Raw genomic sequence first — 23,800 nt, 5'->3', positions numbered from 1 at the left:
TACCATACTTTTATATTTAGGAATCTTCCTTAATTTATCTATAAGAACAAAAGCTGTTTTCTACAGTACAAGCACTGACACATTAGCACAACACATCAGAAGTATCAAATTTTGCTCATCGATTAGATAGTCTAAGCTTATTCAGCACAAAAAGGAAGATATGGTAAATAACTGGATTTGTTTTTAAAGCACAAGCATAATCCCGGTGTGAATATGTTAGTGCATTAAAATTTCCAGAAGAAACTGCTGCTATATATTTGCAGGGAAGAAGTTATATTCAGCAAGAGTTTGTTGCTGTCTTCCACAAAATGATCAATCTACAAATCTCTTACACAGAAGATTTTTGCCACACCAAAATACACAGGTACAAACTAATAACCTATCAGCACTGAAAAACAAACAAACAAAAACCACCGAACAAAACCCACCGCAACTCTCAAACCCAAATATTTAGGGAAAATATTAGGTACTAAATAGGATGAATTTAAAGATATTATCAAGACCTATTAGAGTTTATTCCAAAGTCATCTAGAAAAAATGGAAATGTGTGATTCATCTGATAATGAAGCTAGCACTTTCAACATGACAGACATCCCATTGATCAGTGGAAGGTACAAAGGATATATGAAGAATGTCTTTGTGGAGGGAAGTGTTGTTTCAGAGAGTAAACCACTAAGAAAAACAAATTGATAATAAGAGTATTTCAAGACAAAGAACTATAGAGAAATATTTTTCTTGTTCAGAGTGATATTTGACTACACTGATATTTGATCAAATTAAACATTAGAATCATAGTATCACAGAATGGCTTGGGTTGGAAGGGACACTTTCAAAGCCCCACCCAGCCTGGCCCTGAACACTTTGTGGGTGTTCCCAGTTAAAATGAAGAAAAATAATACTTAAAAAATAGGAATAAAAAAGGCAATTTGCTTTTACATTTGTATTGGTAAAAATTGGCTTCTAATTTTGAATAATTATATACATAGGAAAGGAAATTCTTAGGAATTAAGGATAAACCCACTTCCTTCTTGGATGTTCCTGTCATTGTACAAGTGTACGTATATAGCAGAGCACCAAGAAAAATCATTACTTTGACACTTCTCCAGAACTGACTTTCTGTTGCTGCTGTAATTCACTTATTAGCAAAAATCTGAGAAGAATATGTGTCTTTTCATAGGTAGTGTAAATAATCAACGTGCTTTTTCCTTTTGTCATAATTCCTAAATACTTTCTTTACGTGAGAGTGGCAGGAATATTTTAGTAGTTGGACTAGTTATTTGTTTAACAAAATGAAGAGTTATCAAAAAGGAAATTAGATTGACTCTGTAATCCTTAAAATAGTATTGTGAGTAGAACTTCTATTCTTCATACACATACCACTGCTGAATGGCACAGAGGACTGTTCAAAGTTCAAAACATTGCCATCACTAATTCTTACCTCAAGCTTGGTATGTGTACTGTAATACTGATCATAAGCTCCAATAGAATAGCAACACCTTCATAACTATTTTCTTCATAAACAAGATTTTAAAAAGAAAAGAAATTATTATATAGCATTTCTAATGAAACTAGATCCTGTTGGTATTGCATTGCTATTTTGCTGTATTTTACTATGTTTATTTTATTGTATTCAAATTGAGAAGGAAAAAAGCAATAATATATGCCAGCTCATTTGCAATTTTCTTTTGCTTCCAGACTACATCATTGAGATGCATGATAATATCATCCATACTATGTCCAGAAGAGGAAAACTATTGAGTGGAAAATCTTTTTTGCAGATATTACCAAGAACTATTAAATTCTGAGAATGTGGAAAACAGATACTCTTACATCCAAAGAAATAAAAGGTCCAGTTGATAAACTTATACAGATACATTTCTCTGTGGAGAAGCTGAAAGGGAGTGTGCCCTAATTCTTCATTCAGAAAAAAATACTTTATATTCCTGATATAATACAGTCCCTTTAAGAAAACATTTCAATACTTATAGCATTGCCTCTGCTATTGTATCAATAGACCATAATTTACACTCACTTGGTGAAGAAAGATAGGCAATAATTTTTTTTTAGTTTTTATGTTTTAAATCTCCAACTTCTCCTGCAAATATGGTTATGCCTAAGAACACGTGACTTAAGAGAGCTTTGTTCTGAAATACAGAAGACCTCTATAGTTGAAGAGAACATCTTGGAAGGGATTTTCTTATTTATATTTGTCAGGAGCAAACTGAAATTTTGAAATGCAAAATTAATGGTAGTATTATGAAAAAAAGAGCAATGGATGAAGTTACAGATATAAGACATAAAATGGACTGCTAAGAGTAAAGTACTAGCAAATAATCTGAATTTTACATCTAATGTGTTTTTTTGAACACTTCTACACTGTACATCTAGAAAATGGACTAAAATACCAATATATCAGGACCTGGTTCCTGTGTATGATCTGAGTTAATAAAGATGCTTACCTGAAATTGCTGATATGAAGGTAAGGTCTGATGATAACTTAAATGTATATTATTTTCCGAAATGCAGACATTGAAGGTAATCAAGGAATAACCTAAAACACCTGAACCATATATTTAATGGATTACAATTGGTACTGATAAGCTTTTTTTTGAGAGCTATGCATAAACACAAGGAAAAGAAATAGGAAACATTTTTTCTGTCATTACCACAATGATGTTCTAAAATATCACTTGACTCAGGTTTCATAACACTGTTAAACTAAAAAAATAAAATATCTCAAGTTGTATCTAATGAGTCAATAAAACACATACAAGTTCATTGTCATAGATTTTACCTTTTCTGATTTTCACTTGACTGTTTTTTGAATTAAAGGCTTAGGAGTCTGACTATAAATGTCTTAAAACTCACAATTATGTAACAGTAAAGTAAATTTTAATTACTGCATTAAGTATTTATATACAAAAATAAATACATTTCAGATGCAAAAGTGGAATTTATGAATAATGTATTTTGAGAACCTTAAATGAACTACTCTGTAAAAATAATAAAATACCCCACAGCAAGTAAGCAAAAGATGAAAATATGAAAGTGTAAAATATCCAAGAAGAAAAGGAGAATTCCGGTGATAGGTATTACTGCAAGTATTCTAATGTTATTAAAATGCTGCATCCATTGAATTTTAGAGGTGAGATCAATTAATTGAATGAACAATATTAACACTTATCTGCTGATGGTCACTAGCAGCAGCTTCCAACCTGATACTATTGTCGTAGAGTTCTGTGAGATCTTTACTGTTTAGGTAGTAGTTATGAAAGATTTTATATTCCTGAAATAACCACAGATTTTCTTTAATTATTTGATCCAGAGAAGCCTAAGCAGATAAGTAAATGATTACACTTACTGCCAAACACCTTTCTAAAGAATGAAATGATTGGTCACTTCTACAATTTTCCTGACTCATTCTCTTATGAACTTCTCCAAAAGATAGATGACAAGATTATGGTTCCAATGAAACAAGTGGAAAAACTGTAAACGAATTTTGGGTGGCTAGGATTTTGTTGAATGAATTTATAGTAAAGTAAATATTGTTAATAAATGACTTGAACAGAAAACAATTATGTAAATAGTTACAGTAGAAACTACCAAATAGAACACATCCTCTAACTTACTACAGAAGACTGTTCTGCATAGAAATTATATTGTCTTAATTGCCAGAGAATACATCAAATTCATTCATACTTCTCCTAACTCTTATTTAACAATTTGTAAAGCTGAAACAATGCAACACTCACGTGTTTTCTTAATAATTTTAATATTTCCAATTGGATTAACTTGCTTTTAAAGACTAATATATTGTTTGACTCTCATAATCTGATACCAGGTGAAGCTGAAGTTGTTTTGAATGTATGCTTCTGTAGTAAGAAAAATTTCCATTCCTTTAAATCTGATTTTGATTGAACGTTCTCTGATTGCATAATATTGCAACCGTCACAGAATTTTCTAAGGGATTTGATCTAGGTTAGAAGGACACTATATAATTTAACTTATTTTTGAATTGATTTTTTTGCACAGAATTCTATTTTAATTTTCATTATTTTTCCATTAAAAACCCCTTAGGAGAAAGGGAGCCCAGTAGACTTTTACCCATAAATTAGTTGAATATTGTCATTTCAATATTTGACATTCAGAACTTCTTCTAATTTCATCACTATAAAACAACAGGATGGCTGATTTCCATATTTCAAAATCTTTCTTCAAATATATTTTAAATGTACACCTTTAAAATACATATTTAAAACACCATGGCCAGTGATGAGGGCTACCCAGCAGAGAGAAGCACAAAACCCCACTGTCAAGCAAGCCTGAAACTTATTCAATTTGTGTATGTTGTTGCCAGTTGTATTTGGGAGGTATTTTTGTTAAAAGCACCTGCACATTATAAGGTGGAGTGAAGGAGAGTTTACAATTATGAGAGTGTGTAGGGCCTGGGACAACTAATTAAGCCCAAATGTCCAGGGCCTGAGTGGCTGCCCTAATCTAAGGTAATATTTTGAAGTCTTCTAATGCAAAAGTCAGAGTCTAAAAGCTTTTAAAGGCAGAGGAATCTGCTTAAGAGTCTATTTTATAAAAGAGAGCTCTATGTGATTCCCCTTGCAGAACCATGTGTACCCTTGCAGAAAAGCAGGGCTAGCAGAACCGCTAGAGCGGTTGGAGCAAATGTCACCATCGTCTGCTCCCTGGATGGCGCCTGCCGGCCCAGCAGGAGCAAGGGCAGCCCTCTGGTTCGACAATCTGAAACATGAGTGAGTGAGTGAAATGCTACCACAGGCGTTGGGGGGGCAGCCACCTGTCTCACCAAAATCCAGAGAAAGGAATTGTAAATAATTTTGGGTTTATTTTTGACAGAAGAATATTACGCGTTCTCTGTTTACCTATCTGCTGCTCTTCTACCCTTAAACAGGAAATGGTTTAAGTTAAAAGATGCGTGTCTGAGGCAGAAAAAAATATGTTTTGAGCATAAAGGAGTTCAGATTAATTTTCCCATATTCAAACTACCATTTTCTTAAAATCCTAAAAAAAAGACCGTACTGCTGATAGTCAAGCTGTCTTTGGAAAGGAAACTTAAATACATGTTGGGAAGACTTCTTTAACAATAAACATATCAGCTACAAGTTTTTCTAGAACCCAGGAGGTCTAGGGAAATTTGGTAAAATTCAGACTATGCTTTAGTATCTCCCATGTCTCTGAAAGAAACCATGTGAATTAGTGGACTAATAAAGTCTGAGTCCTTCTGGGTTCCGAGTGCATAATATTAAAGAATCATATGTTTTCTAAACCTTCTCCCAAGTGGGTAATTTAGTGTTTCACCTTTTAAAGACAAAACTATCCAAGGGAAATAGCAGCATGCCTGAACAAGTCCCTGGTCTTCCCTTGGAACTTAATGAATTTTGGGAGTTCCCAAGACAGTTAGAATATTACAATGATTTTACAGCTTTTACTGTGCTTTAATCAAAGGGATATTAACTTTTGTTTCTGTATTTATACAGAATTTTTAAAAACTTTGTCTAGAAGCTAGTCATGTTATTCAACTAAATCTAAAAATTCTTCCTATATAGAACTGTCAATTTCTACATCATTAAAATTTTATAATGCTACATGTCTATCAGAAATCTCAAAATAATAAAAAGAAAGATGGATAATTTAGGGAGTAAGGTGTGATTATCTTCTTGATTAATTTTAGGGCAGCTGTAAAACCTGTTTTTCAGGGTTCCTCAGCAAATGCAGAATTCCTGATGTTAATGTGTTTGCATTTAATACCAGCAAACGTAATGTTTTCAACATCACAGTACTTTCACATATATAAGGAATACAGGAAAATGACAGAAAAGTTTGCATGTAGACTATGAACATCAATACAGTTTTTTTCACCAATACCTTACCACAAAACCAGTGAAGTACTACTATTTTGTATGATTTAAAATGGTCCAGACATTTTCAGAATGAATAACAAAATACCAAAGAAGACAATAGCCTTCTCCAAATATACCCAGTTATACTTGTTGTCTAGTCCCCAAAATTGCTTCATTCCATAGCTTCTGTCAGCTGAGACAGATAAAGTGAAATGGTTCTTTTCCTCTAAATCACTCCTATAAAAGATGAGCTGAAGTTCAGAAAGTAAAAAGCACATGTCCTTTAAGTACCTGACTGTCACTCATTGGCATTTCTACAGAGGATTTCCCAGAACATAAGCAGAAAAAAAAGTCTTAAGGAGCATTCTTTCTTTACGAAAAAGATGAACTGATTAAACTGTGACCAAACTTGGCATGTCAGAATATACACTACACCTATTTCTGCTGTTGTAGGAATACAGGGATATGAATGTCAAAACTGGTTGTAAGATATTCAAGTAGATGATAAGGACATTTGTTTTTTTGTTTTATCTCTGGAACTAAAACTTCTGAATTTGTAGACTTGTGAACTAATAAAAAGCACCACAACACATGTGCTTCTTCTTTTTCTCCTCAGCAAAACTTGATCAGACTTCAGGTACATAAGACTGGTACATTTGACCTCTTCAAACATTCCGGAAATTACATTCAAAATATAAGAAGAATTTTTCTACATTTCTATTTTCAAATGAAGCTACCTTTTTTTTTTTTTTTCTTTTTTTTTTCCAAGGAAAACACCCTGTAATTCAGGGGAATTACTTGGTGGGTCTTCTCTGAAATGAAACTTCAGTTGCAGTGTAGAGAAACGAAATGAGACTTGCAAAGGCCATGTTGAAAACAAATAAAAGAGGATATTTCTTTACACTACGTGTAGTTAAGGTGTAAAGATTCTTGTGAATATCAAAAACTTACAGAGATTTAAAAGGCACATACAATTTCTAGCAGAAAATCCAATCACTTTGTGTTGCAAGTGATCCAAGATTTTTTTTATGGTTCTATGTAAAGAATTGTAGAGACAAATCTTAAGATCAATGGTTTTGTCCACATAATGATATACCCATAAACATGATATAAATCCCTGTGGTTTACAGGGCCAATTGTCATTTCAAATGGTCACTCTGACAGCAGTGTTTTATTTGAAAGATAAGAACAATTGATTTTGACAATCAAGTGCATCAGCACAATAAACTAATTATTAAAGGATCTATATTAATTGGCTATACTACTTAAACTTGATGTTGTGAGGAATGAAATTGGTTTCCCCAAGCAAGAATGATGGTTTCTTTTAGGCATAAACTATTCTGTTCATAACATGAACACCAAAATAAGAAATAACTTATCTTAAATTTACTGTGTTAATGTACATCTGCCCCTCAAACTCCTCAGACCTTCCCTGGAGTAGCTTAGCAAAGTTTTTCTAGTAGTGTCTGTTACACATCATATGTGTTCCTTATCAGGGCATAAGAGACATGGTGATAGCAAATGCCATGAGATTGTAATAGAGTTGACAACTCTACCAACTTTGGCAAAGAAAGTTCTTGTAAAGCAAGCATGAGGTATTGGGTTTTTTTCCCTGACTGAGGGTTGATTGATGCAACCAACGCTTACCAGAAAATAGTTTGGGCTCTACAAGTCGCAGAAGATACAACAGAATTTGAGCTGATATAATCAGTGATTCACCCTCCTTACTTCTGGTCTTCTGTTGATGCTGCACCCAGCATTTGATATTTGGTAATTTATGCACCAAGGATCACATAGCTGCTCAGTAAATCTCTACAACTGCAACCCTTTTAAGGTACACAGTGCAAACAGTTGAGCCCTGCTTGAACAAGCTCTAACACGAGTCAGAGGATTTATGTTGTTGATATTACATGCTGATCTAATACAGATTTTGATGATCTCTGAGCTGAAACAGGTCTTTCCCTGTATCCTCAGCCAAAGGAAAGAAAATCCACATAGTCCAGAGTTGCTGAAACTAACTCTTCGTCTGAAAGACAATATCTTTTTACATTAATGGCATGAATTTTTTTATTATGTTTGGGCAGAATTTTAGAAAATGCATGTTTAATTATAGACACAGACTGAACAGAGAGAAGTGAGAGATCATATTTTTTAATAATTTACTAAAGACCATTCATAACAAATTAATTATTTTTTCAATAGAATATGATGTTAAATGTTTTCTGACAAATTGCGGTTTTCCTATCTGCAAACTAAGGTAACAGTAACTACAAGTAGCCTTTCACTGATAACACAGTACTTCAAATGACAATTCCAACAGTTTGGTAAGAAAACCAAGTTTAATTCTTATAAGGACTCAAATGGAGAACTAATATGGGGAATAAATCCAGATATGCACTAAATGTTGGGGAAAAAATTACTTGGATATTGAGTTATACAAATAATAAACGCTGATAAAATAATAATGAACAAAATGCTACTAAAATAATAAAGCTACTAAAATAATATAGGCAAATATAAGCACAGACCTGTCTTCTTTAACATTCCAAGTGTTCCAAAATAAATGGTATGTAATACTATACAATAGTATACAATTCTTCATGTGAGCCAAAGCCGGAAAATATTTTTCTTCATAGACAATCTTTCCTGTGTATGAAATATTCTTGTCTTCTCCACAGTTAGTTTTTGGCACATGAACTAAATTTTATTGACAGTGAAAAGAATCTGTGGCCATAGAATAAGATCTGAATGTTCTAAGATTATTTTACTTTGATGTACCCTTTAGCCATGATTACATTGGTGCAGAAGATGTGGGGAAAAAAAAAAAAAAAAAAGCAAAATTTTGAAGTATTAGAAAAATTTCATTTTATCCCACTTGAACCTTCTTTAGAGTCCTGGAAATGAAATAAAGGCAATAATCTTGGAGAAATCAGAGGGCTTAGCAGTCTAGAGGTCTGAACTGGTAAGGCAGAGACCAGTTGCAAGGCAGGAAACAGTCTGTTTTACAGGGTATGTGGTGACACTGGTTTTTCAGTTGTAAAAGAAAAAAATTAACATCTAGTTGGGCTCTTCCCGATGAAGGTGTCTACCTCCAAATTGTAAAAACGAGAATCAGAAACGCATGTGCAATCCGATGATCTGCTTGCTACTACTGACAGAATTTTCAGGACTCAATCTGTGATCAAAACATCTATAAAAGAACCATAGATGGCTCTGGCTAAATAGTAGTGTATTAAATTTATTACTGTTAAAGGAAGATTTAAACAGATCTCACAAGTCATTACTCAGTTTTAGTCCCATCTTTATTTGCAATCAAGAAACACTGATTACAGGGGAGAGTCTTTTCCTTTGTGGAGTCTAACTTCTTTGAAAGTCAAGAAGTGTCTGTTCTAGAATTCTTTTTCTGAAGGTTTCAATGAAACTCCAGAGATTTTTGCATATACTTCACCATCAGGTCTGTCGATAGCTACATTTAAAGAAACTTTGAACTGGAGGGACAAGCTGTCTTTCAGAACCTAAGACTTGAGTATCTGTCTTGTGTCTATCAATATTTTGAAATGTGTTCCTGCCCTGCTGAATAGAAATGTACCTTTAGAGTGTTGCTTAACAATTAAGTAATTTTTTGTCCAGGTCATGGATAGGAGACAAATAAGTTTTTCTTATCGAAAGAATCAAGGATGGGGGAGAGCTTTGTCTCTGACTGGAATTTTGCCTCAACTTAAATTTTGTGATCTGTCATGATCATAGATGTTCAGTGGGAGAAAAGCAATAGTCAAGATATTTAGAAAGCAACTGGACATTTTCTGGTTTCATTTTGAAAGGTCAGAATACGGCACTGCATCTACTATTAAGTGCATGTACTTTATGTATAGTTGAATTCAAAAGAAATGCAGCAGACTGGGAAGTTCCTAAGCCTTGAACCAATATGAGATGAATATCAAGGTTTTGATAATTCCCTTCAATAGCTCCTGAAAATAAAAAAAAGTAAAATTGTGTTGGAAAGCACACTAAAGAGTTGGCATCATATAAGCAGATAAAGAAAATGAACTGGTGAACAGATAGATCTTCATGGTATCTGATGCAAGGATTGTGTTAGGGCTCAGTATGGATTTGCTGGCAGCAACCTGGATACGTCACTTAAGTAAGTCACTGTTCTTTTCTTTCGTGATATGGAAACAGATTGGTATCAAAGCACTGAACTGGAAGTACAAGCATGACGCCTTCAGGTAGTAGGGGTCACTGACTCCACCAGTGGTGTCAGGAATAAAGTTTCAGACTGCACACAGGTGAATTAATGAGTATACAGAAGTGAAAAATAAAAAGGTATTAAAGTAAACAGAACACAAGTTAAAGTTCAAAGACAAAAAGGAATTGAGTAAATTTTACTGCTGTTGCAGAAAACATGAACAACAGACCATAAAAGAAAAAGGAAGAGGAAACACATCTTGATTCTGATGCTAAGTATAGAAGAGTGCACTATGGAAAAGTGTAACTTTAAGAGATTTTATTACAAGTTAATTAGAAACAATTGTTATGATATAAAGTGCCAGTAAGTCAGGAAAGAAGATTGAAGAGGATCTCATTCAATCCATTGGTTCTGAATGTTAATGGAAGAAAACATCAATCATTCAAAGACCAGAAAAGATAAAGAGCAGATTCTTCAGAATTAGGTATTTGATAGCAAAATGTCTCTATATCACAACAGATGACTACCTTTTTCTTTTTTTTTTTTTTAATACATTTGCTTTAAAACCAACAGTTATGTTTATTGAGAATAGTGTGGAAACAAGAAATATAAAAATGTTCCTTCAAAGTGTGTAATGTAATCTAAAACATTAACATTGAATTTAGGCTCAGTGTTTCTGATTTTTCTATGCAGAAAGTTTTTATTCCACAAAAAAGAAATGTACTTGCTTGGACTAAAGTCAATCTATAAATATAATGAAATGAAATTTCACATTCACTGAGTATTAAAACTCAGGTTAAAACTGATATAAATACAAAAAAGATTTTGAAATTACATAGAATTAAGAACTTTTTCAATCCTACATTATTTTCTATACTTAAGTTTATATGCTTTGTCTGAAGAGAAAAAAAGGAAAGAGTTTATGATTTCATTATTTTCTGCATAACATAGTTTTAGACTGTTAAACACAAACTTATTTGCCTATTATTGCATCATTAATTTTTCTTCTATATCATCACAGTTTGATTAGATATACCTGCCAATATTTTTAGAGCATGTTATGAGGGAGAACTTCACTTGCAATGCTATTTTGGAAAAGATGAAAATGGGTGGGAATGTCCATTTATTTATGTTACTATGATCTGTTAATGATTTATAAAGGTTCTCCATTTTCTTATATATTTAGGAATGGACAAATCTGCATCACTAGGGGAAAGGGCTAATTACTCACAGTAAGGTCATTAAATATACACTTTTTTTTTTGTCATTACAAAGACTAATATTTTTGCAATAATGGCACTACGCAGAGTAGATGAAGCAAATAAATAATAAACCTCCTTATTCTGATGCTGATGCAAAACCAAATGTTCTTTCAATTGTACAGCTGTAAAAATTAAAGTGAGAAAGGTATCAAAAAAGTAAACAGCAATATTCAACACAATATCTTTCACCTATACAGATCTTTCATACAACCACATTGCCTCTGAAATGATGAAGGTGCAAAGAAAGGAAGTTGTTTTTTGTTCCTTCATTACTTGAAACATGAAAAAATAAACTGGACTTTGTTTTTTTATTTTACGGAATAATATTTTTTATTTTTACAAACACTGTAATCAACCATAAAAATATTAGCATTTAATTCTGGTTTTGAAATTCATCTATTTTAATTTCCACACAGTTAGAGGGATCAGTTTTAAGACTTGGTGTGCAGAAATATTCATAACTCTTTGAAAAATTATTACTACTAGCTAATCCCCTGATGGAAATCAGCATTGATATTTTGTTCTAAAGTAATGTTCTAAATGAAATGTTGTAGCTGAACATTTTGGCTAATGTCAGTTATGTGCTTTAGTCTATGGACAAGCCATTTGGCTTCCCTGAACTCTGCCATAGTGATATTACACCTGACTGATGCCCAGTGGACTTCTTGGCTGAAATTTTCTTGACCACTGCATTTTTTGTAGTCATGTCCATACAGACTTTCACAGTAAAAGTAACTGATGTTGGAGAACTGTTGACCTATTTACTTTTGTTTCTTTTTCTAGGATAATTAAGAAGATTAAACTTAATTTTCCCTTTAAAACACTTACTGTAATATTTATAGTGCATAAACTACCTTAAAAGATTTATTTTATCTCTTTCAATGAAGAAAACCCCTCTTTCACTTCAATATGGAGCAGAAAAAAATCTATTCCCCTCACCTTAATCTTTCCACATTTTTTAAAAAACAGAGAATGCACCTCCACTGCTCTCTGCTCCAATTAGAATAGGCAGTTTAAATTTTTTTAAAAAAATGGTTTTGAAAACCTTCACTAATCCAAACTAAACATAAAATGAAAAAATGAACAAAATTTTTATTAATGACAGTTTCAAAAGTAATTACTTTTTCTGTCAACTACATCACCTTTCTCAATAAAAACCTCAGAAGCATCCTGTATCCGTAAATATTATGGAAGTTGAATTTTAAACACAGACTATATTATGGCTATATTCTAATAGAATGCCAGAACTTTAATAAGAATAAGTTCTGCATTCCAGGTAAAATACACCAGTAAGAACATAGTTCAGCTCTCTGTCAATGAAATGTTGTGGCTGTCTGTACAATTATATTTGCACCTCACACTCTCTCTACCATAGTAGAATCTTGCTAACAGGACACCTGAAAGATTATCTTATTCTTATTTCCCTACCCAACAGAGAGTCCTTGGCAGACATTCCAAAAAGCAGAGACTAGGAGTTCTCCTTTCAGTTGTCTTCTTTAGGGTGAAATTTGAGATTTGTCTTTTTATGCAAACCTTTGTTGTCTAAAACCTAAAACACAAATATTATCAAGGCCCTGGCATATGAAGAGCAGAAAATGTGCAGTACACTGAAATCAATTACATAAAGACAGCAAGATGTACAGAGTGACAAGAAACAAGATACAAGATGGTTTGAAATCCAAGGAGAAAGAATCCAATAGATTTTGAGGCGAGTTGCTCTGTGTTGGAGACTTACCTGTCTTCAGTGTAAGTATTCTGAAGTCAATGTGTGGAGAGGTTAACTTCTAGAAGCAAAATGAGAATATAAAAAAGGGGACTGATGTCCTTAAAGTATCTGCATAGACACTGCAACGTTAAACAAAAGGTATCAAGGATTTTGCTACTTGGTAACATCAAATCAAAGGTAGAACATGGTCAAGTTTCATGAGAAGTAATCTTCCAAAGCAATTTTGTCGTTGGCCACTGCATGTGAAGACAACACTTACTGGAGAAAAAAAAAAAAAAAAAAACAACCAAGAAATACCAACATCAGAGAAAAAACACTAGGGGACAGAAGGTTATAACAACTTCTGCCGTATGTTCGTTGTACAGCATATGTCACCCTTCAGATTAAGCCTCAAAGAAGCCAAACTTCAAATTACAAACAGTCTCATAAAATCTGGTGCAGTAACTGTATAAAATGAAAATATAATAATAGTCTATGTAAATTGCAACATTTCATGCAAACTACTTAAATGGGATTGTTAAAGAATTAATAGCGAGGCTTCTTTATTAAACACTCATTCTAAAAACTGATAATGCTCAGAAAAGAAAAATACTTTTCCACATAATGGCAAAAGTATATTTCCCGGAACTTTTCAAATCAGAATACCATTTTACAGTAACTTATAAACAAAAAAGGACAACTATAGCAAATATTTTTAAATAAGTAGCTATTTTTCCTCATTAGAATTTTACAGAATCCTACCAGTTCAACAGATGTGTGAAATCTGACATTTTCTGTATAAAACTGGGTACAAGGGTATTTAATGTATCTTCTAAGCAAGTAACTATAACATGCATACAGACACACAATTTTTTTAAAATTTTCGTCAACATTTTAAACTTGTTGCATCAAACAGCAATTCAGAAATTATTTAAATAAGGAATACACTTAATTATTTTTTCTACAGGTTATGTATATCATCATTTTAAGTATATTTTTGTTATAGAAAACATTCATATATATGTTCAATAGCTTGTTCAAAATAATTGCCATTGGACTTCAGGGTATATTTAGATTCAATAATGACATAACAGTAATTGTAGAGCCAGCTGTTTTTTCTGACAACAAAGTCCCTGCATTTCTGAGGCTGTTTTGGTTTTTAGTACTGCTCATTCATTTCAGAAGTGTCCTTTTCTACAATAATTGTACAGCAATTGTATTTGTTCTACATAAAAACAGTAACGCAGTATAATTTGCTCATTCTTATAGTTCAATGTAGTTAACACAACTGAAGTCACAGACACGGTCACTGAGAAAGAAACTACATTCCTATGTTCAGGATTAGCCAAAACTGAGTTTTAGGAATGTTAAAATAAATGCACAAAGTAGCATGTTCAACAAACAATTTCAGAATCAAACCCAAAAAAGGGCAACTATCATAAAGCTTTTTAAGAAATACCTCCTAAATGTACTTTTACCTTTGTCTCTGTGTGTGGATGTGCTGTCACAACTAAAGAGATCTCTTTTAGTGTCACGAGAACACAGTCAGCACACAAATGGGCAAAAGGAGCTACACAGAATATCATTCTATACTCTACTACACAATCCTAAGGAAAAAAAAGGAGATTTTTCAAGGATAGGGAAGGAGGGATACAAGGATAAGAATAATTTATATGTGGATTACAAAACCTGAAGAACTTCAGTGATCAGAAAGCGATACCTTTCTCTACCTTTGAGTGATGTACGTATTTGTAACGTGAATGCTCCAAGCAGTAAGTTCCCATATCCACAATCATCACAGGAGCAGTTGCTGAGTTCTTGAAGCAAATAGAATCACTCTATCACATGCTGCATTAGCTCTGAGTCTTCCTTCGTATTACTGCAGTGGTTGATAAGAATATAGATAAAGTTTCAGGAGACATAAAGAATGGAAGCATTTTTAAACACCACCACTGATACAGCTTCAGCTCTGAAGGGTACATTCCAGTGAGAACAAAAGGCTGTATTTCAGTTGTTCGACAAGACACCTTGAAATATTTCATGTTCAGTTTAGGTATTCAGGCAGAGAAGGCCATGTCCACAGCAGCAATTAATATGAATGATTTTGCACACCATCTTAAGAGGTTAGTTTTCTCTCCACAATAGCGAAGAATTCCCTAGATATCAAAGTGGAAATCATTCCCAGTTTTCATATATGAAGTATGGAAAAGTATATAGGAATACTGACTCTGTGACTAAAGTGAAAGTAAGGAAGCAAGAAAAAGCGTAGGACAGCTACTTCCAAGAAGCTACTTGGAAAGAACATCATCTGTGATAGCTGAATCATAAAGGTCTGAAGCTTATCCCTTCACTCCTTACCAGGAAACTGCCACAGACGACTATTTCAGCAGAAGCTAGACTTTGCTAAGGAAGAACTAGTTTTCTACATGCCAGGGGAGAAAAGATTCTACTGCCATGTTCTGTAGTACTGCAACAAAAATGAGGATAACCACTCATACAAACACACCAATCTTTACCAAGATGCTGACCCATCTGACTGCTCGTGTTCGACCTTAGTTTCTCCTGTTCTCTCTGGACAAAAGGCTGATCACCAAAATATTAAATTGTTAAGTACTACAGTGAAATTCTTTCAAAGTTTGTTTTTAATTATAGCTGGCCAAAATCTCATGTCACCTCACTCAGAGAAGTAAGAGATGATATCTCAGTACAGTATGTTACTGTAATAATGTAATAGTTTTCTGATATTAATAGAATTCTGATATTTAACCACCTAACAGCTGATGCCAGAAGATACTGGCACTGAACATCTCAGAGAATATACTTTATACTATATGTCATTGATGTGCAAATGTAAAGAGTAAATAATTTTTTTATATTCATATCATATAAAAATGATATGGCAAAAATTTAATAACAAAATTATGACCTATTTGTTCACTATTTTCAGTACAGCTAAGGAACTGTCTAATGGCTTATTCCTCACATGCCATTTAAAGTCCACTAGCTTATTCTAGAGCTATCTATGCTACCAAAAGAAGATGGTATGCTCAGCTTTTCTGTTTTCAAGCTCTTTCTTGTATTATCTCATACTTTAACTCTTGAAAATACACCCACTGGTTTTGCTCTGAAAGTCAGTGGGATCATTTCAGTTTATTTTATGTGGACTTCAGAGAAAGGATAGCAATTATTTTAAGTTCACAAAATGTATTGTCTTTGAAAATCTACGTACTTGGCGAATGATTATATGTCTGGAACTTATGAAGAACACAATGTATAGCATTATTTAGCATGGTATCACACAAAAATCCCCATATGACTCCTGTCCCATTATTTTCCAGTAACACTAGAGGAAAACATCTACCTTTTATGAAAGGAAGTAGGAGTGAGTAGGAAAGTCTAAAACTCATACACTCACAAAGTATAAGCAAATAGGCAAATAACATTCTTGCCTCAGAAAACTCCTTCTGCTTTTGAAAAATAAACAAGTATCAAAAATCCTCTTTCCAGACAAATTTTTAGAACTTTTTTAGTTCATACCTCGTCAAGATTGGGCACACAGCTATTGGGCATGCCAGTTACTAATTTAAATCAGTTAGCCTCTATAGGCGCCTATTATATACATTGAAATACACCATACAAAACAGCTTTAACATAAAGCTTCTCATTCTACATGGATAATAAAAAGGAATACAATGAGGACAATTAAGTAAACTTAATCTTTTCTACTCCTCAACCAAAAGTGTAAGAAATACAATGTGCTTCTGACAGAAGGCCTTATAAATATATAAATGTTCCATAATTCCTGCATTTTATGTGTTTTCACTTTAGGTAGTTAACTGACCCTCCTCACCCAGCTAATTTAAAAAAAGAAAAATATAAATGTTAACGGAATAATATATTTTCCGAGCTTTTAACTGCTAATCCCAAGCACATGTCACATGCCAACTCTCCTCCTTTCTTCCTGTCAGTGCAATAGGTATGCACAAAAATGGTGCTGGGGGCATTGTATTCCTGTAGGAGTTTTCTTTTAGATGAGATATAAATGGAAGGTCCTACCCAAATTGGTCATTAGCAATCCCAGAGAACTCTTTAGAAGAGTAGGTGTGTTAACTTCAGTCTACTGGCCAAATTCCAGCTCAGGTAATTACATTCAGCCTACCTAATTTCCCACTGCAATTACAAATACAGAGAGATCCTCAGTTTCCAGCCCCAAGCCGCTGTACAGAGCTGAATAGTTGCTGTGTTTCACTCAGGGCAGCTGCACTTCTGCAGCAGATAAAACAAGCCATGTACAAATTGTTACAGTTTGTAAAGCATTTTGGAATTGTTTGAGATGAAAGTACTATATAGTTAAGATAATTCTAATTGAAATAATTGCCTGCCACTGATATAAATATTGCTTGTAAAAAACCTTTAGAAGGAAACCTTTCTGGCGCTCTGGATAAATCAGCTAGTAAATATTTAAACAGACTTAAGTGTAAGTATTAGAATTTGAGACTGAATATATGCAAGAGCAGTATTAAAACAAACAAACAAACAAACCAAAACAAAACACCAAAACTCTAGCAATCCTTAATGCAGTTTACAAGCGTTTGAGCCATTAGCAGTATAGGGTCACTGCTCCAGTGTAAGATTAATGGCACATCCAATCTGTCAAACTTCACTCTCACTATTAACATCCCAACAAAGGCCTAGACATGCATAATATACCACTATGTCAAAGCTATCTAGAAAGCAACAATAGGAAAGTTAGCAGATACCAGTAGAGAGGGATTATTTCTAACATGGACTGCTAGACCTCACATTAAAATCATATAACATCTCTACACAGTAAATGTGTAGATCTCCACCTTCCTCAAAGTCTCTCTCTTGGACTTCATGTCCAAAGACTAACTAGATTACCACTGAACTGAAAACTCCCTTGCCATAAAGCTCAGGGTGATCTGACCCCATAATTCAGACCATTTTATTCCAAAGAAAGTACAAGCAAGACCAATATGTAAACCAAGGCTTGGAATGGCTCTTACAAAACTACTAGCTTATTTTTACTAGTTCAGTGCAGTATCCTGTGATTGGAGCGAAGTTACATTCTATGTCAACTTACATGAAATTTTAGTGCTGCCTTCATTGCCGCCGTTGGACAATGGGAATGTATTATCCCAGGGCATGAGAGGTTCCGTAAAGGATAGGTGGAAGACAATGGGAATCCAACACTGTTTAAGGAAATCAGCGAATAAATTACAAAAGCTGTCCATTTGCCCGCCTCTTTTAATCTTACTGTCGTATTCAAACTATTGGGCATGTAACTGAATATCTCAACTGTACCTGAAGAAATAATGGAGCGTGTCTCTGCAGTAAAACAGAACGGCACTAAACTGATGAGTTTAACCCAGCAGAAAGAGTGGCTGTAAACATGACAAATGCCTGCTATTGATTTCAGGTTTAATTACTCTGTGCAGCACTGACAAAGCCCATCAGATGTTGTTGTGAAGTGTAAATGGAACAAACTACACTTCACTGCCCATAGGAAACTGATGGTGTCTGCAGTTTGCATTGTTTACTTTATCCTCCGTAAACTTCAGCCTTGATCAAATTAACAAGTGCTACTACCCTCCAACAAACTACAATGCACTATGATTTTACAGCAACAGCCTTGGAACAATAGTTCTGGAGCATTTCATTGGTAACAAATGTCTGGCTAATGACAGCGTAATGGCAGCTGCTGAACCCTACTGTCCAGCATGGCACGGACTCTAACCAGGCTAGGAAGAATTTTTAAACCCTCTCTTGCATTTCCTCCTATTTTGGGGGAAAGGATGGGTAAGGCGCTTAATATTTTGATAAAACTTGTTGATAAAATATACTGCTCAGGCTGTCTAGGAAGTCTCAAATGACAGTAGAACAATAAAATCAGAGCACATCTAGCATGTTGTAGCTACCACTCAAAATGTTCTCTGAAATAATTTCTTTTTTTTTCATACATGTACAGCCCTACTTATTCACCCTCGTAGCTTTTCAGTTCTTTCTCCATTCTTCTCTACTTCCTTTTCTGTTTTCATTGTGCATATTTAGCATTCAAGCAACCAACAAATGAATGAATGATGAAAAAATGAACACACTCTGAATCAATTTATTATGAAAACTGTCCTTTTTTTTGTTCATACACAAGACAGGTTCTTGGCTCCCATCACACTGAGACTGAGTTTGTTACTTTACAAATGAATGCCATTGTTCAGCTTATTCAGATTTTCTCTTTCTGAAATAAGATTCTACTGTCAGCATTATGGGCTATGTCTTTATTGCTGTTAATGTGGGCTATACAAAAAGTGGTTTTGTTACAAGTAAACTGTCAGGAAACAGAAAACCCAGATGCCAGTTTGTTCTGCTCAAACACTGACAGGAAGAACATCTTTTGATGTGTAGCCTATTTGGGTAAGTAATAATTGCGTCTCCTTAGCTGCTGCTTGCAGACCCACAACTCTAAGGATGAGCCCAAGACATGTACCCCCTCATTGTTTCCAGCAATGTGAACACAGTGAATAGACACAAATGGGCTAAGTAATCTGGACAATCTTATTTCCTTCCAATAATCAGCAGAATCCAGAGGACTCTAAAGAGGTGCAAAAAAGGACGAGATGTGTGCATCTTCAGAACAAATATATACTAACTCTAATAATTTCTAGTAAGCAGACATTATTTTCTTCACATACATCCATTTTGAGGGGAACAGCATGCAGCATAATCCTCAGGGGATTTAATGAAGTAAACAAAGAGTGGAGAATTTCTATTCCAAGATAAACATCAGAATAAGATGCCAAATCAATAGACTAGTGCTGTGCCCAGGTAAGAGGAAGGAAAAATGATTTTTCATGAACAATATTATAACTAGTCTTGCAGCATGAAGAATTACCCCAGTCTCAAGGTTGATGCTGGAAGACTTACACTGTCCAAACACAAAAATTTGAAATAGTTTTTAGTGATACGACTGAGAACACGAAACTTGTCCTTATGGAAAGACAGTGGTGTAGACTTGTTTTTTATTTTGAAAGAATTTTTATAAAAGAAATAAATTTTTGGCAGGAAAGTTACATATTTGTTTAGAAATCTGTGTCACTGTAATGAATCTGTAGGCAGGGCCAGACTTGCTCCTAAAGTATGTTTCACCTGAAAAAAATCTGGTCCTGAATATGTGATTATTTGTAGTCAACATGGACAAAAATTTTGTTTTCCCAAGAAAACTAGAAATTCTTCTTAAAATGCAGTTGGAAGGTGGAGTGGGCACTTAGACTCACCTATTTTCCTAACTACTACAGCTCAACATGAGAAATATAGGACAGAAATGGATTGAAAATCCGTTTGAGTCAGAATTGATGCCTGGCACTGATTTTGTCAGCACACAGTCTTATTTGCAACAGAGGATATTTTCTTTTATTGATTTTAATTATTCTCCTGCTGTTGTTCAAAAATTTATTAAACAATATTAAATAAGGCCTTTTCTGTTGGAGACCTTTTGTAAGGAATTCTGCAATAAAATTCCATTTGCTATACATATGCTTTTGCATCCATCTTAGAATGTACAAAGAATGAATGAACCCTTAAGTTCCAATGTCTTCCTGGACAGTCGGGCTTCTCAAACAAGCCTCCTTCCCTTGTCAGTAGAGGCAATCCAAAATGTTAAGAAAGTGTTAATAAGGATCTTCAAGAAAGATTTAAAGGAATTTATGAAACAGTTTGAGTCATGCTATTTTCTCCTGCCTTCTGTTCTTGTCATATTTACAATTTGTGAATTTAAACGTCTTTAAAGACTGAGCTTGCTATGGGTGAATTTGACTGAGGAGATTATGGAATCTGGTTGAGTCCCAAGAGCTGAAATGGTCCCCATCATTAACTGAAAATGTCTTTTCTTAGAGTACTGACAGTCATAGATTCATGATTATGGGCCTATGTCCTGTCTATGGTGTAGACTGACCAAACTTACCAACTATGACAGAATATTTTTAACCTTTTTGCCTTTGAAAAAAAATTCAGCGTTCTTCCAACATGTCTCTTACCTACATGGGAAAGGATAACTAAACATTGAAGTAATATCCAGTAATATCTGGACTAATAATCAGCAGGCAGAGCAAAGGTTTTCACACTGTGAAGCTCTGACTACCACCTAGTAATCTCACTTTTTTCCTCAAGTAACAACTAAACCAGGATCTTGTTATTCCAGGAAAGGACATCTTTTGAGATAGCCTGTGAAGGTTTTTGTATTCTCAGTAGTCCTGACACTCAGATCTTTGTAGTAATACCCAGATAGGGAGAAATCCATATAAAAATATGTATATGTGTTGGTAGTTAACTCTTTCATCACAATCACTGGGATACTACAGAACCAAACATGGATATGTCAGAAATATTTCAGTGTCCAGCTTGCAGAATTTGGAAAATTGATATTTTACTGATTTATCAAAATGAAAGATACAATACTTCTATGATTTTGATGTAATGGATGATATTATTTTAAAAGAACAAAATTTTTATTTCATATTTCCAAAAACATGGAATCTTTGTTTCCTTCAGTACAAGATGTAAAGAATGAATAAATTACTTCTGGACTGTAAGAACTCATCAGAAGTCCAAAATCCCCCAAAATTTTTCTTTGCATTCCAAAAAATCTGCTCACAGTGACAGAAGAATAAGTTTGGAGTTTTGGTGGGTTTTTTCCTTCTGTAGTTAATCTTTATTATTAAAAACCCAGTTCTTAGCCTCATTTCATATTAGGAAAATTCATTATAGTATTTCAGGGAAATAATTATTCATTCCAATCGTTCTTACAGCTAAAAATTGACCATCATCTCAAAAGTCACTGCAGTAAATAGATAGAATGGAGATCTGCACATGGGTAGGTCTAGAGACAGATGCAGAGTGACACTGACTGGAAAGTTAAAATTCTATAGAAAAATTCTAGATTTAGAGAAAAGTGTTACTCTTAAGAAAAATAAAAATTAAAATAAATGAAGCCTGTCTCTTGACAGGAATACTCGATTATGAATATTAATAAAAATTATATGTATCCCAGCTACTTTGGAAGGCTAGCAAGTTCAGTCTCTCCATCTTCCCCCATGATCAATGTACTTTTAAAACTGCACTTTCCTCAATTCTTTTGTTTAAGATGATCAACTTTCTGGACTTATGGAAGATTTATCTTTTCCTCAGTGTGAATTTTCTATTTCCAGTCTATGGTGGTGGGATCAAGTACATCATAGTGATGCCAGTGATGAGATTCATTTCTTCTCTTCCTTAAAGTTTCTTAGTGAATATGTCTAGTAGTTCTCCTCACATTTTTTTATTTTGTCTACAGGACTCTTCTTTATTCTACCTAAAGATAAAATGGGAAAACTCAATAAACTATATTTCCAAGAAACATTCATTTTATAAAAAATAAATTCAATTTATAACATTCACCTCACTTGCTCATAAAGTTCAAACATAACATAATTGTCGTAATATGTAGTGAAGGATTCAACCCCACCTCCTTTGTGCACATTCTTCAAAAATTAAACAGCTTTTAGATAGTCATCACTTAATACTCAGCATTTTTTAATTTGAAGAATACATCATACTGACATGGGTGAAAGAGTGAAACTTTACACTTTTTGTGTAAATCTCAATCAAACATTTTAATGTACTTGATCGGTAGATTTCTTTTTGGAACTACAACACGTTGATATTTATATTTTGAATAATTTGCTTGACTTCAAAAACATTTTAAAGAGCTAGACAAGCTGAAAGTACCTGTAACTCATGGCTGGCCTTTCCAACAACAGCCATAATTTGAATTGAGTGAATGGTAGCTTTCCCAGGAATGAGTGACTAGAATTATCATCACTACTCTGCGTGGTATCCATTCTAATTAGGAAAGGAAAGGAAAGGGAGAAAAGGCATACAGAGGTCTATTTGGCAACATGGAGTCATTTAAATGGGCTTTGAAAGAAAAAAATACTGGAACCTGCTAACTCATGTTGGCAGAGATCTATTATTTGAGATCAGTTGTCTCAAGGTGGAGAAGATCTCACTCCTCTTCTGCATAGAATCATAGAATCATTTAGGTTAGGAAAGACCTTTAAGATCCTCAAGTCAAACTGTTAACTCAGCACTGCCAAGCCCACCAATTACACCATATCCCTAAGTGTCACATCTACATGTTGTTTAAATACCTCCAGGGATACTTACCTACTTCCTTGAGCAACCTGTTCCAATGCTTGTCAACCCTTTTGGTGAAGAAATTTTACTTAATATCCAAACTAAACTCCCTCTGGCAAAACCTGAGTCCACTTCTTGATTGAAAATTTGCATACTCCACAATCATCAGGATACACACTCCTTTTAAAAACATCACATCTTGGTTTTATGGTCTGCTACAATTCATAGAGGAAGAAGAACCCAAACCCAGTGTTTAATGTTTAAGGTTTAGGATGGACTGGACAGCTCTGTATTACAGACAGTTTATTCCCTCTTTTTGCACCCTTGTTATGGCAAGATATTTTGGACAGTCCTTCACTCTCTGTGAGTATTCTGGCCTTTGCAGTTGAAATTTGCACTGATGACTACATTGAGTGATTTAGCTGTTAGAAAGACCACCTTCAGTCTGCATTCAGATGTCCTGAGGATTGTCCTGAGAAAAGGTACGCTTAGTAAGGATTGAAGAAGAATATGTCACAATAGAAATAATGTAAGAGTAGAATAATCCTTGGAAAGTTTAAGGTACAAGTATCCTAAGGATACTTATTAT

At 34.0% G+C, this 23,800-nt stretch overlaps 1 protein-coding gene across 1 annotated transcript in view; it reads right to left on the bottom strand.

Moving 5' to 3' along the window:
- The window catches only part of CCDC178 (coiled-coil domain containing 178), a 179,386-nt gene that overhangs the window by 55,334 nt on the left and 100,252 nt on the right, over window positions 1-23,800 (bottom strand). Inside the window, 2 exon segments of the mRNA XM_050328908.1 lie at window positions 3,179-3,331; window positions 6,008-6,107. Coding sequence (XP_050184865.1) covers window positions 3,179-3,331; window positions 6,008-6,107 — 253 coding nt within the window.

This window comes from Myiozetetes cayanensis, unplaced genomic scaffold (assembly GCF_022539395.1).
Source record: "Myiozetetes cayanensis isolate MyiCay16 unplaced genomic scaffold, myiCay2020 scf1, whole genome shotgun sequence".
NCBI lineage: Eukaryota > Metazoa > Chordata > Aves > Passeriformes > Tyrannidae > Myiozetetes > Myiozetetes cayanensis.
Note: the sequence above shows the minus strand (reverse complement) of the source record. Positions and strands in the feature narration are given on the sequence as shown.